The 24852-nt window shown below is 48.5% G+C and overlaps 1 protein-coding gene across 1 annotated transcript in view; it reads left to right on the top strand.

The window, feature by feature from the left end:
- Positions 1-24852, top strand: part of AHCY (adenosylhomocysteinase) — a 25167-nt gene extending 315 nt beyond the window's left edge. The window contains exons 2-10 of the mRNA XM_008067623.1: positions 6840-7030; positions 10325-10400; positions 12009-12158; positions 12979-13091; positions 13913-14120; positions 14213-14300; positions 14398-14515; positions 17780-17974; positions 23993-24852. Coding sequence (XP_008065814.1) covers positions 6840-7030; positions 10325-10400; positions 12009-12158; positions 12979-13091; positions 13913-14120; positions 14213-14300; positions 14398-14515; positions 17780-17974; positions 23993-24124 — 1271 coding nt within the window. The 3' untranslated portion in view covers positions 24125-24852. The remainder of the gene's footprint in view (positions 1-6839; positions 7031-10324; positions 10401-12008; positions 12159-12978; positions 13092-13912; positions 14121-14212; positions 14301-14397; positions 14516-17779; positions 17975-23992) is intronic.

Raw genomic sequence — 24852 nt, 5'->3', positions numbered from 1 at the left:
GAGCGCCGCCGCACTGCGCGGGAGCGCCTGCCCGAGGGCCCGGGACCTGCCTCCTGAGCCGCGCCGGCTCGGGCCAGCCAGGCGCTCCCCACCGGGGCCCGCTTCCCTCGGGCCTGCTGCGGGGATGGCGGGGACACGGAAGCCCCGGAGGGCGCGTGGAGAGGCCTGGAGAGCGAGCCCGAGACCGTTCTGGGCCGCGCCTAGCGCTCGGGCTACCCAACCCGGGGTGCCACCCACCTGGCCCACGGGGACACGTGTGGGGACTCTCGAAGAAAATCTGCAGTGGTTGCAAAAACCCTGCTGCCCCACGGGATGAGTCCGACACACGTAGTTCACGCTGACGGAGCGTTTACTGTGGGGTCGGCGCTGCCTTCTAGCTTTTTTCCTAGATTAGTTCGTTTTATTCTCGTTTTATGATGAGAGTACTGAGACGTAGAGGTTACTTGTCCACAGTCTCTCATCTGGGAGGTGGTGGAGCAGGGTGTGAACTCGAGCTGTCCAGATCTCTCAGCGAACCTTTCACCCCTGTATAAAGTGAATGCACTTGGAACAACTCTAATCAATTTTCAGCAGAAACCAGATTAGTCTGACTAGCAGCTTTTTAAGCGACTATTAAACCGTGGAGTACGGCACCAGCATTTATGGAGCACTTGCTGTGTATCTGGTGATTTACATGTCTTTACAGAATAATCTTAATACAGATGGATATTATTCCATTACACAGAATAAGAAACTGAGGCCTGAGAGGAAGTGACTTGTAAAGATTCTGGTGGAATAGTAGACTGTTGTCCAGTTGTTTTCATCGTGTGGACGATGAAACTGAAGCCCAGGAAGGTTATGTCAAGGTCACATGAGTAGTAAAGCTGGAACGGGGGCTTTTCATATTGTGGAGTGGGTCAGAACTAGGGGCTTTGGGTTGCGCGGGTGGATACAAGGCAGGATTTAGCTGTGGGGGGAACTAGGCTGGGTAGTCATGGAGGAAGGAATCCTCCATCTAGGACAGCATGTTGTGTGTCAGACCTGCCCATATGGCACATTTAGTCCTCAGGGCACATGGCAAAGCTGGGAATGATTAGGCGTACTTTAAGATGAAGAAGCAGGGGTTTAGCGGGGATCTTGCTGTTGCTCTTGGCTTGCCCTGGGACAGGTATTCCTGGGACTGCTGCAAGACCTCAGTTCAGCTCCCCTGGGCACCAAGAGCCTGGAACACTAGCCCCTACTGTGCCTTTGTTATTGAAGGGCCCATGGAAAAGTCTGGAGCTGGCACAGCTGCCATGAGGGCAATGAAGGAGTTAGTTTTAGCTGGAGGGGCATGTGATGGTAAGGTGGTGGAGCTTAGCAGGACAGGACAGAATCCACTGTCCTGTACCACAGGGTCTTGCCCAGGAGGGCATTGAGAAGGGCCTCTGTTCTATCCTGCCTTTACTGTCAGTTTTACCTCTGCCATTGACTGACTTTGGAACCTGGGCAAACTCCTCTCTGACTCCTTTCCTCATTGGTAAATGCTGGGAGTTGGACTAGGTTCAGATATGTGTTGAGATTTTTTTTTCTTTTTGCAACCCTTTTCTGGTGCCAGCCCCTTTCATGGATTTATCTCATTCAGTTCTGACAGCAGATAGTCAGTACACATTTTGCTGACTCTTTCTCTGAGAGGCCCTGCAGTAGATACAAAGATGACCCAAGGATAGGGTTAGACAGAAATGCATACAGATTTGTCTCCATTTTATGGGAGCAGGTCTGCCACTTCTCTATCTTCACGGTCTCCACCCCAGTTCTGAGGTCTTTTCAAAAGACAAATCTAGTCTTTGAATAATATCTCCTTTTTATTTTTTTATTGTTTTGAGTTGGAGTCTCACTCACTCTTGTCGCCCAGGCTGGAGTGTAGTGGCATGCTAATGGTCACTACAGCCTCAACCTGCTGGGCTCCAGAGATCCTTCTGCTTCAGCCTTCCAAGTAGCTGGAACTACAGATGCACGCCATTATGCCGGCTAGTTTTTGTGATTTATTGTAGGGACGAGGTCTCACCAAGTTGTCCAGGCTGGTCTCGAACCCCTGGTCTCAGGCAATCCTCTTGCCTCGGCCTCCCAAAGTGCTGACATTACAGGCTGAGCCACTGTACCCAACCAATATCTCCTTTTAAAAAAAAAAATTTTTTTTTTTTTTTTGAATCAGCGTCTCAGGCTAGAGTGCAGTAACACTATCATGGCCACTGCAGCCTTGACCCCCCCGGGCTCAGGTGATCCTTCCACCTTAGCTTCCCAAGTAGTTGGGACAATAGGCAAGTACCACCATGCTTGGCTTATTTTTTTTTTCTTTTCTTTTTTGTTTTTGAGTTGGAGACTCATCATCTAGGCTGGAGTGCAGTGGCACGCTCACGACCACCGCAGCCTTGACCTGTTTGGCTCAGGTGAGCCTTTCACCTCAGTCTTCCAAGTAGCTGGAACTGGAGGCATGTGCCACCATGCTGGCAATTTTTGGATTTATTGTAGAAATGAGGTCTTGTCATGTTGCCCAGGCTGGTTTTGAACCTGTGGGCTCAGGCAGTCAATCCTCTCACCTCGGCCTCCCAAAGTGCGTGAGCCACCGGGCCCGGCCTAATTTTTTTTGGTGTCTGTTGCTCAGGTTGGTCTTGAACTGATCTCAAGCAGTCCCCCCTCCTGGGCCTCCCAAAATGCTGGGATTACAGGCCTGAGCCACTGTGCCTGGCCTTGAATAATACCCCTTTTACAATGGTAGGATTTCCACCGTTGTAAAGTCTTGACTCACCATACTCTGAGCCACCCTGGCCCACTCTTTGTTCCTCCAGCAGGAATATACCAAGTTCTTTGCTGTTGCTAGGTTTTTTTGAGCACCTCCTGTGTGTCAGGTACTATATTAGGTACTTGGGAGGAGGCTTCCTGCTAAGAACTGCTTGGGTTAAAGCCCCGAGGTGGGAATTAGTTTATCTAGGCTGAAGATAATCAGGAGGTCTATGTGCCAAGCATCTAGTGAGGCGAGAGGAAAAGTGAAGAGGTGGGGTAGACACGCATGTGGTTAGGGCCCTGAAGGCCCAGTGAGGAGTAGGGTTTTATCCATGGATTAGGGAATGCCATGGGAGGATGTGTTTGTCTGGTTTGTTTGTTTACTTTAGTAGAAGAGTAGAGATGATGTAACTTAAATTTTTAAAAACTTCTCTCCTCCGGCTGCTGTGGGGAGAATGGTTCGTGGGGGTAAGGGGGTCAATGAAGAGGCTGCGGCAGCAGTGTCTACCATGAGGGTGGTGAGATGCAGTTGGATTGCTTATATAATTGGGATGTTGAGCTAAAAATGTGCTGATGGAGGTGAAAGGGAAAGAGGAATCAAGAAGTCTTACAGGTTTTTGGCCAGAGTAGCTGATTGAATGGTGGTTTCATTTCCTAAAATGGGAGGAGTGGGGAGTAACTAGGGTAGGGAGGACAGTCATGAGGGTTCTTGCCTGACACATAATAGAGGCCCGATTAGCTAGCCAAGTGGAGATACTGAGTAGGAAATTGGATTTTATGAGCCTCAAGTTCAGGGGAGAAGTTTGGGTTGGAGATATATGGGTGGGAGTCATCATGAGGGAGGAAGTTTTGTTTTTTTTTTTTGAGTTGGAGTCTCACTCTGTCGCCCAGACTGGAGTGCAGAGGCCGCTCCCGGCCACCGCAGCCTCGACCTGCTGGGCTCCGGCGATCCTTCCGCCTCAGCCTTCCAAGTAGGCGGAATTACAGGCATGTGCTACCACGCCCGGCTGATTTTTTCTTTTATTTATTGTAGAGATGAGGTCTCGCTGCCCAGAGGTCTTGAACCTGCGGGCTCAGGCAATCCCCTCACCTCAGCCTCCCAAAGGCACGGGATTACAGGCTGAGCCACCGAGCCGGCTAGAGAGGAAGTATTTAAAGTTATAAGACTGAGTGAGCACATCTGGTCAGAGTTAGAGAAGAGGGAGACCATGGAGCCCTGAGATCTTGCAAATTAAGTTAGAGTCTGTTAGATGAAGAGGAACAAGGAAGAGAGGTGGAAAAGCACAGGAGGGACATGGTCACGGGAGCCAAGTAAGGAAGACATAATCAGTGGGTTTGGTGCTGCTGGGAGAAACAACAGCACAGATGTGGGAATCAGGCTGGTCGTCGGACACCTTGAGAAGAATAGGTTCAGTGCAGTAGTGAATTCCTTAGGGAGGTGAAGGGATATGGAATTGGGTCTGGGGAGCAGGGGCAGCTCATCTATTTTAACAGAAAAGAATGTCCAGTCTACAGCTTCAGATGAGGGCTAGGGGAGTCCATAGAGGAGAAATGGCCTGCTTCCGAATTCTTCTCAGTGTATTGTGAAGTGAGGTTGTTAGTCAATGGGAAAAGGTGTTGGAGGTTTGGGAAAAGTGGAAAAGGAGAGTAAATTGACTAAGAAAATGTAATAGGATTTCTGCAGTATGTTTTGTGTCCCTTGAGATTTGTTTTTTTTTTTTTTTTTTTGAGTTGGAGTCTCACTCTGTCGTCCAGACTGAGTGCAGTGGCACGCTCCTGGCCACTGCAGCCTTGACCTACTGGGCTCCAGCTATCCTCCCACCTCAGCCTTCCAAGTAGCCGGAACTACAGATGCGCACTACTACCACGTCCGGCTAATTTTTTGATTTATTATAGAGATGAGGTCTCGCCAACTTGCCCAGGTGGGTCTTGAACCCACAGGCTCAGGCAATCCACTCGCCTCTTGGCCTCCCAAAGTGCTGGGATTACAGGATGAGCCAGAGATTTATGTTCTTAATGGGACCTCTTGATGTAGTTGTGATTCTCCCGCTGGATTCAGTGACTTAGGTGCAGTGAAGGGTTGAGTTTAACTGGTGTGGGTGCCAAGTGAGTTCTCAAAGGAAAAGAGAGCAGAGGACAGTGGAAATTGGTAGAGTCAATGAGTTGGGAGTTCTGACCTGACAGACCACAGCCTTGTTGAAGCTAGGGCTCTGGAAGCAGAGTGCTGGAAAGATGAGACATGGCCAGAGTTGGTTGCTTGAAATCCACCTTTCCAAGGGCGCGCTGCTGTCGGTGATGGCCTACCAGGGTAGGAGGGATGGAACGTAGGGGAGTGGTATGAGGAAGGGGAAGGCTTGTGTCGAGGCTAGGCCCAGTGAGCGTGGTCTCTTCCATGGGGTATTTCATCTCTGAAATTGTCTGGGTGCGCGGTAGAAAGCTGACTGACTTGCTCAGTTTTTTGTTTATTATTACATTCTTAAATCCTCTAGAGAGTTGTTTTCCTCCCTTCTACCTCCTTGAGTGGTTGGCAGAACCCAAGCTTTCCTAAAGATAAAAATCACCAGGAGTCCCAGGCCTTGTACTATATCAGTTGAATCTGACTTTCCAGGGCAGATTTACAAGTGTGCCAGGTGGACATCCCTTATTCAGGGAAGTTTGCAAATACTGACCTATGGACTGGCCTCTGATATGACCTTGGGAATGAATAATCAGTGTGCAGGGGAGAGAGGAGGGTGGGATGATTAGGTGGAAGAGTATTGAGATAGTGAGGTAGCTCAATAGTATCCTTTCCTGCCTGAGAATTTGGACAAATTTGAGACATTTGGGGTGGCAGATAGTGCCCAAAACATACTTTTTAAAATTACATCAAAGGCAGAGAATTTAGATTAGTATGAAAGCCAAATTATCTTGCTAACTGAACTTCTAAATTCAGCAGTTACCCATTATAGACAAGTGGGCTCGGGTAGGTCTCTGTGTGGAAGAGCAGAGAAGACCCACTTCCTGCAGTTGGGCAGGTTGGTGCTAGCTTGCAAAAAGAAGGGAGAGCTGAGCTGAGCATGCCTAGTTAATTCCTCTTACTAATCAGACAAGTCCACTCTACTTCCCCCAGGGCAGAGAAAGGCCAAGAGTGTTAGTTATACTGAGTTTCCTCCCTGTGGAAAGAAATATCAGGAGTGAGGAAGAAACATTTTTTACATCTTCAAGAAGATCAAGGAACTGTGTCAAGTTCAGGGTGTTAGGTAGTGTTATGAGTGTTCAGTCGCCTGGAGAGGAAGACGGAGAGCTAGTAGCTACAATCTTCAGGGAATGAGGAGGAGTGATCCGGAAGGCATTAGCAGAAAGGAAGGCTAGTGGGAGGTTTTATCTGAGAGTTGTTTTTCTTTTTTCTTTTTTTTCTTTTTGAGTTGGAGTCTCACTCTGTCCTTCAGACTGGAGTGCAGTGGCACGCTCTTGGCCACCGCAGCCTCAACCTGCTGGACTCCGGCGATCCTTCCGCCTCAGCCTTCCAAGTAGCTGGAGCTACAGGCATGTGCTACCATGCCCGGCTAGTTTTTTGATTTATTGTAGAGATGAGGTCTCGCCAAGTTGCCCAGGCGGGTCTCAAACCCTTGGGCTCAGGCAATCCACTCACCTCAGCCTCCCAAAGCGCAGGATTACAGGCTGAGCCACCAAGCCTAGCTGAGAGTTACTTTTCAAAGAGGTACTTCTTTGTGATTTTCATACCTGTGTGATCAATTAACTTTGTTCTCCCACAAGGCAGTAAGCTGTAGCTAGGCAGGGAACATGTCTTTCTTGACTACCCTGGCTCCATAAATACTTGCTAAAAGAGTGAGAGAATGCAGTGACAGGTTGCTAAGCCCCAGTGTTTTTATTTTTTATTTTTAGTGTTTTGGGGACAGAGTCTCGTTATGTTGCCCAGGCTGGCCTCAAACTCTTGGTCACAAGTGTTTGCTCCTTCTTTAGCCTCCCAAAGTGCTGGGCTTTCAGTTGTGGGCCACCATACCAGGCCATAATCTCTAGTGTTTTGAGTGTACACATGCTTCTTGGTTGGTAGGATGAGGTGGCTCATGGAACTCCCATCTATTTTGCCCCTGTAGCTGACATCAGCCTGGCCGCCTGGGGGCGCAAGGCCCTGGACATCGCAGAGAATGAGATGCCCGGCCTGATGCGCATGCGAGAGTTGTACTCAGCCTCCAAGCCACTGAAGGGTGCCCGCATCGCTGGTTGCTTGCACATGACTGTGGAGACTGCTGTCCTCATAGAGACCCTCGTCGCCCTGGGTGCTGAGGTGAGGCCCACAGCAGTGTGACCCTGGATGTGGTCCCTGCCCTCTTAGGATTCAGCCAGGGAAGAAGACAACTGTGTGGGGGTGGGAAGAAGCCCAGGTTTGGAGCCTAGGACCTCAGGCCATCACACTAGCTAATTTGTTTTTTTGTTTTGGAGAGACAAAAGCTTATTCTAGCCCAGGAGTTTAAGACCAGCCTGGACAACATAGTGTCCAAGTAGCTGGAACTACAGCTGCGTGCTACCACGCCCCGCTAATTTTTTGATTTATTGTAGTGATGAGGCCTCGCCAAGTTGCCCAGGCGGGTCTCGAACCCACGGGCAATCCATTCACCTTAGCCTCCCAAAGTGTGGGATTATAGGCTGAGCCACCGAGCCCGGCTATCTCCTTTTTTTTTTTTTTTTAAGTTTTTTAAAAGTTTAATGAAGCCAGTAAGGCATATACATTGTATTCTGACAGACATTAATATCTGCTTTCCCTTACCAAAGAAAATGGCACATACTTTATCAAAATTTGACAATTCAGAGTAAAGGTACTGAGTTTAAGCTTCAGAGCACCAACTTAAACAAAACAACCAAAAAAACTATTATTCAACTCAGAAAGAGGAACTAGAATCAAGGCATAAAGGGAGATTAAATGTGTTCCTCCATCTCCAGTCCTTAGGAATGGGGTTCTAGCCACTTGTGAGCATACAACCAAGCCCCAATTTCAGAATCGAAATTTACAGTGATAGAAAAAGGTAACTCCAAAAGCATTTTCTTGGTATATTTCAATGGGAGGCTTGAAGTATTCGTAATACATAGGCTTATCTGGTTCAGGTCAAATGACAGGTTGCTGTAATTATTCCTATTACATTAAAAAAAAATTTTTTGCGGAATTTAGAGATACCTCACTTTCATTCCTAGTTTTAGTGTGGAATTCACTTCTTTAAATAAGGGCTATATCTGTAATTATACAGAACTTCAATTCACACAGTATTTCTAACATTCCATTCACATTCTACCCAGTCAGTGAATATTACAGTTAACTTAGCAAAGTTTCTTCACAGAAAGATATTAAGTGACTGAAGAAATTGCGAACTTTAACAAAGTGCTGTGAGTAATTACTGGAAAAACCCCTACACTGATTTGCAATGGTCTTTTAAGGATTAAAAATAGGAAATAACTGATACTGGACTACAAGTTTGCAAGGAAACATGTTTACTGTCCTACTCGATACATAATATAATATGATAGAATAAATTACAGTACCTTACCCTGTCTCCTGGCAGGCTGACATCAATTATTCATCTAAAAAACACTATCATTCAGTTCAAGAGATTAAAAAGGAAGATGAAGCATGCTCTAAAATATTGTAGCTACAAGAGGTCTTTTTTATTTATTTATTTTTTTTTGAGTCGGACTCTCACTCTGTCACCCAGCCTGGAGCTCAATGGCATGCTCATGGCCACCGCAGCCTCTACCTGCTGGGCTCAGGCGATCCTTCCGCCTTAGCCTTCCAAGTTGCTGGAATTACAGGTACGTTCCACCACACTCAGCTAATTTTTTGATTTATTGTAGAGATGAGGTCTCTCCAAGTTGCCCAGGCTGGTCTTAAACCTGTGGGCTCAGGCAATCCTCTCACCACAGCCTCCCAATGTGCTGGGATTATAGGCGTGAGCCGCCGTGCCCAGCTGACAAGAGGTCTTATATGCACTCAAAAGAGGAATCTATTGAGAACTTTTATTTAGGTCTACTTAACATCTAGAGATTCTCCATGCCATTCCATCTTATCCAGAAGGAGATTCCAGACTCTCCTTTTTAGGAGAGGGATTGGAGGGACAGGGAGTTGGGTTTTGCTATTTAAGTTGCAATTGCATTATTAGCAGATAAAATAAGAGTGTTATTTTCCACTCATTCCAGTGGAAACTGCACACAGCATGGCTTCCATGAAAATTAAAATAATAGACTGGAATATATATACCCCCCCCATCCATCTCCCTCTCACTGAGGGTGACGCTGAGCCACAAAGGAAGCCCATTCTCAGTGGTCATGACCTCTCTGCTGTAAGCCTAGACTTCTTCCTGGAACTCTAGACTTGTACATCCAGGTGCTGGTGAGTCATCTCCACTTGAAGGTCTAGTACACATTGCAAGCTGAACATGTTCAAACAAACTTAGAATTTTCTGCCCACTCTTTCCAAAATCTTCCATGAGTAACGGAAACTCCAGCCTTCCACATTCTCTCAGTTTAAGAATCCGGGAGACAGCCAGGCATGGTGGCTTATACCTGTAATTCCAGCACTGGGAGGCCAAGGCTGGAGAATTGCTTGAGGTCAGGAGTTTGAGACCAGTCTAGGCAATACAGCAGGACCTCATCTATATAAAAAAATTGAGCTGGGTATAGTGGCATGCACCTATAGTCCCTGCTACTTAGGAGGCTGAGGCAGAAGGATCACCTGAGCCCAGAAAGTCGATGCTGTGGTGAGCTGTGATTGTGCCACTGCATTCCACCCTGGTGACAGAGACTGATTAAAAAAAAAAAAAAAAAGTCTGAGCATCATCCTTGTCTTTCTCTTTCCCTCTATCCTTTTTTCCTCTATTCCCCTCTCTTACTCTAACAACTAATCCCTGAGCAAATTTTGTCAACTCAACCTTCAAAATATAATATGCCCAGGATCCAACAGCTTCTCATCACCTCTGCTGCTACTATTCTGTTTCTTGTCTGGACTCGTCCTCAATAGCTTCTTCACTTGTCTCCTTGCTTCAGCCTTTTCCCTTCCACACAATACCAGAGTGACACTTTAAAACTTGAGCCAGTCGGGCTTGGTGGCTCAGCCTGTAATCCCGCGCCTTTGGGAGGCTGAGGTGAGTGGATTGCCTGAGCCCGTGGGTTCGAGACTTGCCTGGGCAGCGAGACCTCATCTCTACAATAAATCAAAAAAATCAGCCGGGCGTGGTAGCGCATGCCTGTAATTCCGGCTACTTGGAAGGCTGAGTCAGAAGGATCGCTGGAGCCCAGCAGGTCGAGGTGCGGTGGCCGGGAGCGGCCACTGCACTCCAGTCTGGGCGACAGAGTGAGACTCCAACTCAAAAAAACAAAACAAAACAAAACAAAAAAACTTGAGCCAGATATCTTCTCTGCTCTGGCTGCCATCTCCTTACCCAGAGTACCCACCCGGTGGTCCAGGAGCTGGCTATTCCTTGATCACAAGCCCTTCACCCCTACCTCCAGGACTTTCCCCTGTTCTCCTTTCTCATGACCCTGGTGCTTCTGAGCTGCTAGTGGCCAACAGCTTGGGTTTTGACGCCTTTTCTAGGCGCAGTGGTCCAGCTGCAACATCTTCTCTACTCAGGACCATGCAGCTGCTGCCATTGCCAAGGCTGGCATCCCAGGTGAGTCCTGTTTGTTGCTGGGCATATGGGATATGTGAAAGGGCCCTGTTCTGTTTACTTCACAGACTCCTACAGCAATAGGCTTCCTATGGCAGGGCAGAGGAAACATGCCCACTAAATTCTAACCTAGTGACTCGCAGGAAAGAGCTGCTGTGCCTCATCATGATCTGAAATCGTTTGGAAGGGGACTCTTGACCAGCTTAAGCCATATATCCAGGATCTTGTGATTGGGAACTACCTCATGTGGAGGAGAGAAGTTAAAGGAAGGATGGGTTAGACAGTGGCAGCGTGCCCCAGAGGTTCATTACCTAGGGTATGGTGACCTAGGTGGCTGGAAAGGACCAGGTCTAAAGACAGAGGACTTCCTCACAAAGTGCTGGGCACATATCTATCTGAGCTTGGGGAGGGAAGTGGTTGGATCTGACCTGATGATTAAATAGGACATTCAAGATTCCTTCTAACCAATAACAGAAAGGAGGGGGAGGGTGCTGGAGGCCTCCACAGATTGCCCCAGGCTGAATGGACTTGTCCCCCACTCCTCAGCCTTGGCATTGTGTTCTTTTTTTTTTTTTTTTTCCTCTTTGAGACAGAGTCTCACTATGTTGCCTAGGTTGGTCTTGATCTCCTAGGCTCAAGCGATCCTATTGCCTTGGCCTCCCAAAGTGCTGGGACTACAGGTGTGAGCCACTGTGCCTCACTCAGCTTTGTTTTCAAGACCATTGTCTGCTCCAGAGGTGGAGCAGGTGGAGAGGGCCAGCTGACTCTGCTTGGCTGGCTCCTTTGCTCAGGAAGCTTCTGGGAACCCCACACCTGTGTCCCAGTGATACCTCATGATGAGAGGATTGTGAACTGGCAGTAGTGGCCCTTGGTTCTGGTGCCTGTTCTGGAATTCCAGGCTGATTGGCCCAGGTGCATCTTGGCTCCTCTCTGGGCATCTGTAAGTGGTGATGATGGCAATGCCTGCCTCACAGGGTTTCTGTGAGGAAAAATGAGATGGGGCATGACGCAGTCAGAGTAATATCTGACTCAAAGAAAGTGCCCATCCATGGTAGCTGCTGTAAGTAATGTTTGACCAGACTTCACCTAAGACTACCCACTACAGATGCTGCTGGATGTCCTCTACTGCAGAGCAAACTCTAGGTTCTGCCTTGTGAATCCCACTGTGGAAGAGGCATTGTGGGACCCACAGTGGCAGTAGGTATCGTGGGTGGGAGCCCTGGTCCCTGTGAGTTGATGTTCTAGTCCTCGAGGCCCAGATAGAAGGGAATGGTAATGTAATCATTTTCAGATATCTATATCTGGAGGGTTGTCCTTATTCTCCGTCTCACTTAGTCTGTACTTTTGTGAGGCCCGTTTACAGAGGAGAAAGCTGAGGTCAGAGAGGTAGAGTGATTTGTCCAAGGTCACATAGCTGGCAAGTGGGGGAACAAGAACTTGAACCCAGATCTATCTGGCTCCAATTTGTGTTCTTACCACCTCCGAGTCCTCAGAGGGGATAGAGGTGACTAAGGGTGGGAATTGGGAAGGAGGTGGTATTGGCTTTGCCAGGGTAAGTCCCTGGAGTAGGTACCAGCAAAGATAGGCCCTCATGTGCCACTCACCCTCCAGTGTATGCATGGAAGGGCGAAACGGATGAAGAGTACCTGTGGTGCATCGAACAGACACTGTACTTCAAGGATGGGCCCCTCAACATGATCCTGGACGACGGTGGTGACCTCACCAACCTTATCCACACCAAGTACCCACAGCTCCTGTCGGGTGAGCAGGGCGGGGCAGTTGGCTGGTGCTGGCGGCCTGGCTGGGTACTCGCCCACATGAAGGCAGCAGGCCTGGCAGGACTCTCAATGCCTCGAGCAGCAGAATCTGTGGAAGACGGGAGGACAGCAGGCTGTTGGCAGGCATGCTGGGGCCTCCTGACTTACAGTGTGAGGCTAGGGCAGCTGAAAGGGCCTGGCTGAGATGACAGACAGCCCAAGGGCAAGCATAGAGCCAGGGCAGGGAATCGCTGTGAAGAACAGTTTTGTTAGAAGCAGGGTGGGGAGGAGAGTAGTAGGGTGAGGAAGAGTGTGCAGTGAGTGCAAAGGTCCTGGTCAGGAAAGGGTGGAATATTTAGGAAACAAAGGAAGGCAGCATGGTAACAGTGAACAAAGGGAGCCTTCACTGAGGAGTGTTGCAGCATATGGTTAGAGCTTTAGTGAAGGCCAGATGTGTGAGCATCTCATAGGCCAAGAGAAGAGTGTAACTTGATTCTGAGAGCAAGGGATGTAATGGGAAGGTTTTGGAAAGATTTCTCTGAGAATATACTTGTTCTGAAGGATGGGTTGTAGCAGGGAAACCAGGCAGAAGGTGATGGGGTCATGGATTAGGCAGTGGCAGTGAGGATGGAGAAGTGTTGGGAGGTAGAATAGGGTTGACAGTGGAGTCCCTGTAGGAGGATGTTGGCCCTGCTGATTGGGTGGACCATAGTATTAGTGAGAGGGATGGGAACTCAGAAAGAGATAGTTTTAGGTGCAGAGAAGAATTGGGAGAGTTCAGATGCAGTCTCTCTGATGCGCATGCTTCTTCCCCTCTTGTTCAGGCATTCGAGGCATCTCTGAGGAGACCACGACTGGGGTCCACAACCTATACAAGATGATGGCCAACGGGATCCTGAAGGTACCTGCTATCAACGTCAATGACTCCGTCACCAAGGTGAGCCTGTGGGGCAGTGACAGCTCAGCTGCTGGCTCCCTGAGCAGCTCAGGAGTAGGCCTCTGAAACATGCCTAGGAAGGCTAGGGACTTGAAGCCCTCATTTGAGGTGAGGGGAAAGTGGTTATAGACTTAGGGTAATGAGTGCATTAAAGAAGGGAAGGGGCCAAGCATGGAGCTCATGCCTATAATCCCAGCACTTTGGGAGGCCAAGGCCAGAGGATTGCTTGAAGCCAGGAGCTCAAGACCAGCCTGGGCAACATAATGTGAACTAGTCTCTACCAAAAAATCAGAAAAGGAACTGGGTGTGGTGATGCACCTGTAGTCCCAGCTACTCGGGAGGCTGAGGTGGAAGGATTTCCTGTGCCTGGGAGGTTGAGGCTGGGGTGAGCTGTGATCATGCCACTGCACTCCAGCCTGGGCAACAGAGTGAGACCCTGACTCAAAAAATAAAAAATAAAAATAAAAACAACACACACAAAAAGAGAGGGGGGCTACACAGTGGTCCTCAGAGCTGGGTTTTAAGAATTTTGTGGTTTTGGGATCAAGAGCTTTGAAGTTAAGCATATTATTTGACTGAGCAGTCTCTCCTGGTAATTGATCCCCAGGAAAGCTTCTGGACTGGCAGAGAAAAACTAGAGAGAGGGTTTTAGAGCTGATCAGGCTGAGGGGCATGTGGGGACTTTGGCTGGTAGAGGAGTCACAGAAGGGGACTGATCCAGGCCGAGATGCTGTGTAGACCGTGGTGCCTGAGCCCTGTGGAATACTTTGAGGCCATCAGCCTTGCCTGCCCCACTGCTCCCTTGGCTCCTCTCCTTTCAGAGCAAGTTTGACAACCTCTATGGCTGCCGGGAGTCCCTCATAGATGGCATCAAGCGGGCCACAGACGTGATGATTGCAGGCAAGGTGGCAGTGGTAGCGGGCTACGGTGACGTGGGCAAGGGCTGTGCCCAGGCCCTGCGGGGTTTTGGAGCCCGTGTCATCATCACTGAGATCGACCCCATCAATGCACTGCAGGCTGCTATGGAGGGTATGCTATGGCGAGGGTTGATTGTCAGCCACTGGGGCTGGAGGAGGGGCAAGGCCATTCTAGATAACCCCACGACCATGGTCTCTGCACAGGCTATGAGGTGACCACCATGGATGAGGCCTGTCAGGAGGGCAATATCTTTGTTACCACCACAGGCTGTGTTGACATCATCCTTGGCCGGTAGGTGCCCAGCAGGGGTTCCTGAGGAGGGAGGAAGGCTAGCTCGGGACTGTTCTTTGTCCCTGACAGTCTCCCATGTTCTCGGTTTTCCCCACAGGCACTTTGAGCAGATGAAGGATGACTCCATTGTGTGTAACATTGGACACTTCGACGTGGAGATTGATGTCCGGTGGCTTAATGAGAATGCTGTGGAGAAGGTGAACATCAAACCCCAGGTGAGAAGCTCTGGCTCTGCCAGCAGGGTGAGCAAATGGAGTGTAGAGGAGGGGTGTGCTCATGGGCTGGCTGCCAGGGAAGGCAGCAACGGAGGCTTTGCAACCTGCACAGTAGGATGGAGAAGAGGTCCTGGTTTCAGAGCCAGGCTTGGGGTGTCGACCTTTATCCTGAGGGCACCCAGAATCCTTGAAGGAATTAGGCAGGTGAGCTCTACCTGGTGAGGTTGCAATTTTGGAAAGATTACTCTTGCAGAGTGTGCAGAGTGAAAACTGGCAGGAAGGGAAAGGAAGCTTTTAGGGCAGGCTCTTACAGTCCCTGCAAGGGATGATGGGAGCCTCCATGTGGAGAACGTGGGGGTGGATGAACTGGATGTGGGATCAGGATGGGGGAGGAATCATAAAGGATGCTAGGTTTCTGGCTCGAACAGCTGTGTGAAAAGCAGACTCCTGTATTGAGTTGGGGAAGTAACAGGTTTGCAGTGGGGCATTGGAAGACGAGTTGCTGTGAGGTATGTGAGATTTTATTTGGGTGATATTTATTGTGGGTTCTTTCCTTTGATTATAAAAGTAATATGCTTTTGGGAGATATTTTCGCTTTGGATATCAGGAGCTTTAAAGTTATGCAAACTCTTTGATTGGGCAATCTCTCCTAGTAAATGACCCTCAGGAAATAATTAGATAAAGATGTTCATCACATTTTTTTTAAAGGGAATAAAAAACCACTTACTGGGAGTCTTTTGAATTTGTGTCCATACTATCTTGGAGGTGTTGACCAGAGTGCTGACACCTACCCCATCAGAGCCACAGAGAGGCAGATAGTCGATTCTGTGAACACCATATATCACATGCCCCACATTGCTCGCATTGGTTCCTCTGCCTCAGTGTGGGAGCTCTCCTTGGCTAGGTCCTAGTTTTCCTTGGTTAGTCTAGGGGTGTCCGTTTCTGGCTAGGCAGATGATAGCTTCATCTCTCTACCTAGAAGACCTGGCATTTACCACAGTGCAGGGGTGGGTGGGGCATGCATTCCTGGCACTTAACACTGCTGAGAGCCAGCCAGACCTCCTGCAGAAGCATCACAGACTACATCGGGGTAATGGGCACCTCTCCCCCAGGCTACCCTCCAAAGCTGGACTCCATCCTCAAAATCTGGTCACCAGTCTTTTTCCTAACTTTGTTTCTTGTCTGTCCTGTAAAAGACCTGTGAACTGAAGCCATCTTGGACCATTCCCTGAAAACCCACCCAGCTCCTGCTTCTGGACATCTGTCTAGACAGCTGCTTTTGTTTGGAATATCACATGCCCTCTCTTTGCTTATCCTCTCAGCCCAGTTCAAGTGATGCCCGTCCTAGCTGGCTGCCCAGGCAGAGGCAATGCCCACACTCTTGGTACAGACCTCTGGTGCAGTTGGAGTCACTGGCTTTGGTCTTTGCCTTAACTGTTTTTCCATGAGGCCAGAGTCCAGGTAAATGTGTCCCTGCAAAAGACTTGGCACAGGTGCATGTCACTGAATATTTACTGAATGAAGGAATGCTTGGTGGACATCGACACCTTTCCTTGGCCCTGTGCTAGGCCTTTTGGGACAGCTTAGAAGCCCGGGCTTTTGGAGACATGTTTGAGAGGCAGTGCGAAGGAGGAGGGATGGCAAGTGAAAAGATGAGAGTGAGGAGAGGCTGGGCTTGGTGGCTCAGCCTGTAATCCCAGCACTTTGGGAGGCGGAGGCGAGTGGATTCGAGACCAGCCTGGGCAGCTTGGCGAGACCTTGTTTCTACCATAAATCAGAATTAGCTGGGTGTGGTAGTATGCGCCTGTAGTTCCAGCTACTTGGAAGGCTGAGGCGGAAGGATCGCTGGAGGAGCTCAGCAGGTCGATACGAGCGTGCCACTGTACTTCAGCTTGGGCAATAGCATGAGACCCCGACTCAAAAAAAAAAAAAAAAAGAGTGAGGAGAAAGCAAATCTATGTGTGTTCAGACAGCTGGGACAGTTGGAGGCTCGGGCATTTGGCTGGGATTTCTACTTAACATTTACTCGTTAAACCAGGAGTTCTTAACCTTGGCAGAGGCACCTGGGAGCCATGCCATTGGCCACTTGAATAGGAATCTCTAGGAATAAGGCCCAGGGTATACCCATTTTTTAAAGCTTCCAAAGTGCAGCCAAAGTTGAGCACCACTGCATTCATTCAACTTTTACTAAACTTTTACTAAGCTATGTTCAACTATTTTTTTTTTGAGTTGGAGAGTCTTACTCTGTCACCCAGGCTGGAGTGCAGTGGCATGCTCATGGCCACTGCATCCTTCCACCTTAGCCTTCCAAGTAGATGTAACTACAGGCATGTGCCACTGCATCCAGTTAATTTTTTTTTGTTGTTGTTCAATTTTTGACATAGTATTTTTTTTTTTTAATCAGTATTTTTTATTATGGTTTTGTGGGGTACAGTTAAAGGTTAGGTGTACAATTACGTTTCATTCAGGCACCCTGTTGATAAGAGGTATTTTCCCATCCCCCGACAGATATTTGCTACTGTTAATCCCATCCCCCTCCCCCCCATAGTTTCCCAGTACCGTCAGTCATTTTCTTATAGTATTACATGCATCCAGTTAATTTTTTGATTTATTGTAGAGATGAGGTCTCGCCAAGTTGCCCATGCTAGTCTCGAACCCCTGGGCTCAGGGAATCTTCTTACCTTGGCTTCCCAAAGTGCTGGGATTATAGGTGTGAGCCGCTGTGCTTGGCTGGCTGTTCAGCTATTTAATGGTTATTGAGAACATGGGATCTGTCCTCACATTGTCCAGACTCCAATTGCAGTTACTTCTTTGTGTGTGACTCTGGACAAATGACTTAACCCTATAAATTCCAGTTTTTAAAAAAAATCTGTGAAATGGGACTGATAGTTGTGATAAAATCATAGGATTGTTTTCAGGATTAAATGTGATCATTCTGTGAGAAGGACTTAGTACAGGGCACGTAACAATAATAGTAACAACCATAATATTAACTGTTGTTTACTGAGTACTTAATATGTGCCAAGTGCTTGACGTGTGTCAACTCATTAAATTCTTACAGGAGACCTGTGAGGTCTGCACCTCAGAGTTGCCTAATAAACATCGACTGTTATTAATTGTGTGCCAGGCCCTGTGCTGGAGGTTGTTCTGGGGCAGTCCAGAACCTCATGGGCACCACTGGAGACAGGGAGACCTACTGGACAGGAAGGTAGGGCATGGGAGCAGGGCCTTGCCAGCCCTCAGTGTTGCTCTGCCTACTTGCAGGTGGACCGCTACCGGCTGAAGAGTGGGCGCCGCATCATCCTGCTGGCTGAGGGCCGTCTGGTCAACCTGGGTTGTGCCATGGGCCACCCCAGCTTCGTGATGAGTAACTCCTTTACGAACCAGGTGATGGCGCAGATTGAACTGTGGACTCATCCAGACAAGTACCCCGTTGGGGTTCACTTCCTGCCCAAGAAGGTGAGTTTTTACCACCAGCTCAAGCGGAGGGCCATGTTTCTAACACTGAGCTCCCCACAGAGGCTTGCCAGGGTTTAGTGAGTGCTTGCCTGCCTGTCCTCTTAGAGGTCCTCATGGGGTCCTCTCTGGTGCAGAAATTGTTCTCCCATTTGACAGAAGAGGAACTGAGGCCCACAGAGGGGATGGTTTCTTGGAGCACACCAGAGTAGCTGGACTGGGTGTTGAGAAGAGCATGGGCTTTGGAGTGGGACATGTCCAGGTTCAAATCTTAGCCTCACCACTTAGAGGCCATGTAACTGGGGCAAGTTATTTAACTTCTCTATGCCTCCGTTTCCTTATCTGTAAAACGAAGGTAATAGTACCTCTCTTTTTTTTTTTTTTTTTGAGTTGGCGTCTCACTCCATCGCCTAGACTGGAGTACAGTGGCACACTCACAGCCACCCAAGCGTTGACCTGCTGGGCTTCGGCAATCCTTCTGCATCAGCCTTCTTTTTGAGTTGGAGTCTCACTCTGTCGCCCAGACTAGAGTGCGGTGGCCGCTCCCAGCCACCGCAGCCTCTACCTGCTGGGCTCCGGTGATCCTTCCGCCTCAGCCTTTCTAGCAGCCGGAATTACAGGCATGCGCTACCACGCCTGGCTGATTTTTTGATTTATTGTCGAGATGAGGTCTCACTGCCCAGGCAGGTCTCGAACCCGCGGGCTCAGGCAATCCACTCACCTCAGCCTCCCAAAGGCGCGGGATTACAGGCTGAGCCACCGAGCCCGGCTTGCCTCAGCCTTCTAAGTAGCTGGAACTACAGGCACGTGCTACCATGCCTGGCTAAATTTTTTATTTATTGTAGAGACGAGGTCTTGCCAAGTTGCCCAGGTTGGTCTCGAACCCACAGGCTCAGGCAATCCATTCACCTCGGCCTCCCAAAGTGCTGGAATTGCAGGCTGAACCACTGAGCCCAGTCCACAGTACCTCTCTTAAGGATTGTGAAGGATTCCTTAGAGGGGTCATGAAACCCACATGCCCATAGGGTTTGGGCAGGTAAATGAGCACAGCAGGCTGATTGGGAACTGAAGAAACGAAGGGCATATGCTCCAGATAAAGGGGTGGCTGTGCTGCTCCTGCTCGGTTGTCATTGCCTGGGAGCCCAGGTTCCCTGCATCAGGGCTTCTGACTTTTCAGAGAAGTCAGATACCAAGGTCTCTGTGTGTGTGTGTGTGTGTGTGTGTGTTGAGACAGGGTTTCACTCTTATCCAGGCTGGAGTGCAGTAGCCTGATCATGACTTGCCACAGCCTTGACCTCTTGGGCTCAAGTGGTTCTTCTGCCTCAGTCTCTTGAGAAGCTGGGACTGTAGGTGCACACTACCAGGTTCAGCTAATTTTTCTATTTTTTTGTAGAGATGGGGTCTTGCTTATTTTATTATATTTTTTTTTGAGTTGGAGTCTCACTCTGTCGCCCAGACTGGAGTGCAGTGGCCGCTCCCAGCCACCGCAGCCTCGACCTGCCGGGCTCCGGCGATCCTTCCGCCTCAGCCTTCCAAGTTGCTGGAACTACAGGCGTGCACTACCACGCCCGGCTAATTTTTTGGTTTATGGTAGAGATGAGGTCTCGCCAAGTTGCTCAGGTGGGTCTCGAACCTGCGGGCTCAGGCAATCTACTCACCTCAGCCTCCCAAGGCATGGGATTACAGGCTGAGCCACCGAGCCCAGCTGGAGGTCTTGCTTATTGCCCAGGCTGGTCTCGAACTTCTGGCCTCCAGCAATCCTTCTGCCTCAGCCTCTCAAAGTGTTGGGATTATAGACATGAGCCACCATGCTCCACTGTGATACTAAGTTCTTTGTATGAAATAATTAATTTTTAAATATAAGCAACTCATTACAGTTTTGAAAAATAACTGGGTGGATCAACTTGAACATGGCTATAAGCTGAGTGCAGTTTACAGGCTGCATGTTTATGGCCTTGGCATGAGATGATGTATCACTAAGGATAGCATCTCACATGCTGTGTGTATGTATAACCATGAAAAAGGAGTCCTCTGACATCAAATCTAGTCTGTCCCAGGCAATCCACCCTTCCCTGGGGTCAGAATTGATATGTTTTAGTCCTGGATCTTTTTGTCAGTATTGCAGGTGATCTTTGCCACTTACCCTGTCTGGTCCTCAGTTTCCCTATCAGCTAAATGGTGAGAGTGGCTCTTGCTTTTCTAGCCTTTGGCTGCTACAGAGGCTGTGATGGTGTCTTATACCACTCTCCAGCCCTGAAAAGCTGGTTCTGCCGATTGAGGAAAAGGTGGGGAGAGGCTTGGGTGTCCTCTCCAGGCTGAGGCAACTGTCCAAGACCAGCCAAGTCCTTCCCCCTGGTCTCCTTGGGCACTGTCATGTGGGACCGGATGTTTTACCCCTAAGGACCTCAAGGAGTGCCCTGTTCTGTGCAATCAAGTCCCCAGGATTGTTGTGGGCTTAAGAAACAGTTCTTGCTTGATTGGGAGAAATGTGACTTTCTGTCTGGCAAGAAATTGGGCAGGCCTTGGAAATGACAGCAGGGTTGGGAGTGAAAGAGGCAAAGCCCTCACCTCTCGCCCCAGCCAGGCCCCACCTGGCCCTCTCCTTAGCTCTTTCCTCCGTCGCTGCCAAGATGTAGTTTGGGGACAGGACATTCGGGGGCTTCATGCCTCACATATTGTATGCAGGCAAGGGGTTAGGGACCTGGGTTAATGAAAGTGACCGAGAGCAGTAGGAGGAAGAACTTGGCTGGTCTTGGGGCAGCTGCCCCAGCCTTGAGAGGATACCCAAGCCTCTTCCCACTTCTTTCTCAGTCGGCAGAACCAGCTTTTCAGGGTTGGAGAGTGATATAAAGATGCAGAGAGCAGCCACCATTTATGAAGTTACCTACTTACTCTGACCAGTCTGAATGTCCGTGACTTGTGTAACAGCTATGGCAGATGAATGGTCCATCCTACAAATGAGGAAGCTGAAGTTTATAGATTGACCTGCTCTCATAGCTGGTAAATATTGGGCCAGGAGCAGAAGCTGTATCCAAGTTTTTTTTTGTTTTTTTTTTTGGGGGGGCGTTGGAGTCTCACTCTGTCATCTCACGCTGGAGGGCAGTGGCACGCTCTTGGCCACCCAAGCCTCGACCTGCTGGGCTCCTGAGATCCTTCTGCCTCAGCTTTCCAAGTAGCCAGAACTATAGGCACGTGCTACCATGCCTGGCTAATTTTTGATTTATTATAGAGACGAGGTCTCACCAAGTTGCCTGGCTGGGTCTTGAACCCATGGGCTCAGGCAGTCCTCTCGCCTCGGCCTCCCAAAGTGCTGGGATTACAGGCTGAGCCACTGAGCCCGGCCTTCAAGTTGTTGACCTTATGATTCAGGGTCCTGGGAGAAGGAAAAGTCCTGGGCTAGCAAGTTCAGGCCAAGAAAAAAGGATGATTCCATGTGTATTCTGGGAGTTGGAGGCCTTCATTCCGCTTCTAGAACTGACATGGATTCAGGGCTGGGCTCTGACCCTACTTTTGCTTGTCTCTCCCCTGAACACATTAATCTTCTGTAGGCTACTTTCTTTATCTATTAAGTATAAGGATAAACCCTGCCCTTCCTACTTCTCGAGGGTGTTTGGGAGGCTCTAATGACACAGTGAAAAAACCACTTGGGGATGCTGGGCTGTGGGACAAAGGCTGTCTTTTATCATAGGATGGGACTTTGGGTCCTAAGGGGTAGGGAGAGGCCCCATCCAGAGCTTGAAGCTAAGAAAGGGAGATCAGCGTTGATCTGATCAACTTCTCTAAAGTGCAGCCACTTTGCCTTCTTTTCAGGCTTCTCTTATGCATTTCAGCACTTGTCATAGTTAGAGGTTTGCCTTGTTTAACCCCAGCCTCTGTCCTCCTTGGTTTTTGCAAAGCTGCACTAGAGACCATAAGCTGAGATGCTTGAGACACGTTTAGGTGCTCTGGAGCTAGACAGACCTGGGTTCATATCCTAGCTCTGTTATCACTAGCTGCGTCACCTTGGGCAAATCATTCCACCTTTCTGAGCCTCAACTTCCTCATTTGTAAAAGGAGGATGGCAATGTTTTTATTAGTTATTGTCCTTCTGGGGGCACATGGTAGAAGCTCTATCCAAACCAGTGTATTAGTTATCTCTACTGTACCAGGGAGATCCCAAAAAACCCAGAAATATCTTTTGGAGGATGGGCCCCCTCGTAGTATATTCGGAATTTGTTCCTCTGGATCAAACAGTCAACCAAAGTTTTTATCTGAAAGTTTTGAGAAGGTTGTGTCACGATTTGTGGAAGAAATGGCCCAAGTTGTGGCAAGCAGGTGACTGGTTCACCATGACAATACCCACACTGCTCTGAGTTTTTTGACCCCTGTGCCTCGCCCTCCCTATTCGCCCGATCTTGCTCCAAGAAACTTTTTTTGTTTCCCTGATGAAAAAAGTCTCAGAGGAACATGTTTTGCCAGTGTGGAAGAGGCAAAACTTTAAAAAACAGCAAAAGCACTAAAAGGCATCAAAATTGACAAGTTCAAAAATTGTTTTGAGTAGTGGAAAAAGTATCCTGATAGGTGTATTGCATCAAATGGAGAGTACTTTGAGGTGACTGAAGTTTAAACATATAAGAATAAATGGACAATTTAAGAAAAAATTTTGGTTTTTATTGGGTTTCTCCTTGTATATTACAGAATACATGAGGCCCATGTGTACACAGCAACTCTCATTCCTTAGTTTTCAGATTTCAGGAGAAAATTCCACAATCATGAGATTCTGATTTACTTGTTGAGTCTGCCAGGCACACACAGCTGGTGTGTAGGGGGCTCACAATTTACACTGAAAACTCCAGTCTGCTGGAGTATTGTCTCATTTTTCTATGGGTCAGGAATTTGATATCACCTTAGCTGGCTGGTTTTGCCTTTTTTTTTTTTTTTGAGTTGGAGTCTCACTGTTACACAGGCTGCAATGCAGTGGCACGATCATGGCCACTGCAGCCTTGACCTGCTGGGCTCAGGAGATCATTCCACCTCAACCTACCAAGAAGCTGGAACTGCAGGCACGCGCCACCATACCTGGTTACTTTTTTGATTTATTATAAAGACGAGGCCAAGTTGCCTAGGCTGGTCTCAAATCCCTGGGCTCAGGTAAACCTCTCGCACCTACCAAAGTGCTGGAATTACAGGCTTGAGCCACTGTTCCTGGCCTGGCTGTGGGTCTTTGATAAGGTTGCAGTAAAGATTTTTGTCAGGGTTGAATCATCTGAAAGTTTGACTGGGACTGGAAGATCCTCTTCACATCACTGTTAACAGGAGGTCTAAGTTCTTCACCCATGGGCCTCCCCATAGTGCTGTTTACTTGTCCTTATTAGATGGCAGCTGGCTTCCCCTATAGTAAGTGATTCAGGAGAGAGCAAGGAGGAAACCACAGTGTCTTATGACCTTGTGTCCAAGGTCACACAAAGGAGTATCAAATAATTTGTAGATATATTTTAATCAAAAAAGGAACCAATATAGTAAAAGAAAGAACTTTATTGGCTATAAGATGGATTCAGACACTTGATCCAGGATTCAATATCATCATAGCTTTGTCTTACTCTGTCTCTTGGCTCTTTTTCTCCCCCTACCTTCACTTCATTTGTTAAATAGACCTGCCATAGGTGAACCGACACTGATGCCCTTCCCTGTTGCGGAATTATAGTGGAATTGGAGCACTCCATCTCTACCTATCATGGCAAATATGTCATGTCCATACATAAATTCCAGAGAAGCATTTTGGTTAGCTGCTTGGGTTGGTGAAGGATGAGGAAGGAGGTGTATGTAATTGATGGTCTTGCTGGGACTACTTGGAGGGAAGGATATGGCATGATGGTTCCCTCTTGAGAACCAGAATAGCACATTCACATTCACTGAGGCTGGCTGTGAGATGGATTAAGGTAATATGGGTAATACATATGGCAGATATCCCAGCAGAACAGTTTCTGCCTCTCTTGGGCAGAACATGACACTGATTCCAGGTCTTCCTGTGCTTCTCCCCAGCTGGATGAGGCCGTGGCTGAAGCTCACCTGGGCAAGCTGAACGTGAAGCTGACCAAGCTGACTGAGAAACAGGCCCAGTACCTGGGCATGTCCCGTGACGGCCCCTTCAAGCCTGAACACTACCGCTACTGAGAGACAGGCCTCTCCTCACATTTCAGCTGCTGTCCTTGTTCAAGCCTCATCTCTCCCCCCCCCAGAGCAAATGGCACCAACTTTATGATTGGTTTGTCAGTATCCCCTGTTGAATCCCTGGGGCTGGTAACTCAGTTTTTGGCCTCTGTTCTTCCTTCTGTTCCAAGTAGGGCAGGGGGAATTGAGAGGCCCTGGTTGTGATGCAGGTACAAGGGAACCATGAGCTCAGCGGTCTTGGATCTGCTCCCTGGGTCAGTCCTTCCTTAGGCCTGAAGTTGGTAGTGGTGGTCATTCACAAAGCCTGTGTACTGTACCACTGAAGACCTGGCCTATGGTCTTCATAGGTTCAGTGGTTTCTCAGCCCATAACAGATGGTAAGGAGCTATATTGAAGGGCAGGGAGGAATTGTTGGAGCTTGAGTGATCCTGAGAGTCTGCCTTAGTGCTGGGCCTTCTCTTAAACCTGTAACAATGAGGTTGGTACTTACAGTCCCTATTTTACAGGGGTTGGAATAGACTGTTAAGGGATAATTGAGAAAGGACAAGAGAAGTGACAGCCAGAGGTTGAGAGGGGCCAGAAAAATATAAAAGCATGCATAGATCTGATACCACTTTGAACATGATAGTTCCTATCACAACCCTGGGTCAAAAAGAGTAATTTGGTTGATAATGTTTATTATGTTAAAAGAAAGCAGGAAGGTGGGTCAATAAAAATTTTGGTGCCTAAAA

Source organism: Carlito syrichta, unplaced genomic scaffold, assembly GCF_000164805.1.
Source record: "Carlito syrichta isolate Samal-C Ts95f unplaced genomic scaffold, Tarsius_syrichta-2.0.1 Scaffold309724, whole genome shotgun sequence".
Taxonomy (NCBI): domain Eukaryota; kingdom Metazoa; phylum Chordata; class Mammalia; order Primates; family Tarsiidae; genus Carlito; species Carlito syrichta.
This window is presented reverse-complemented; position numbering and strand designations above follow the sequence as displayed.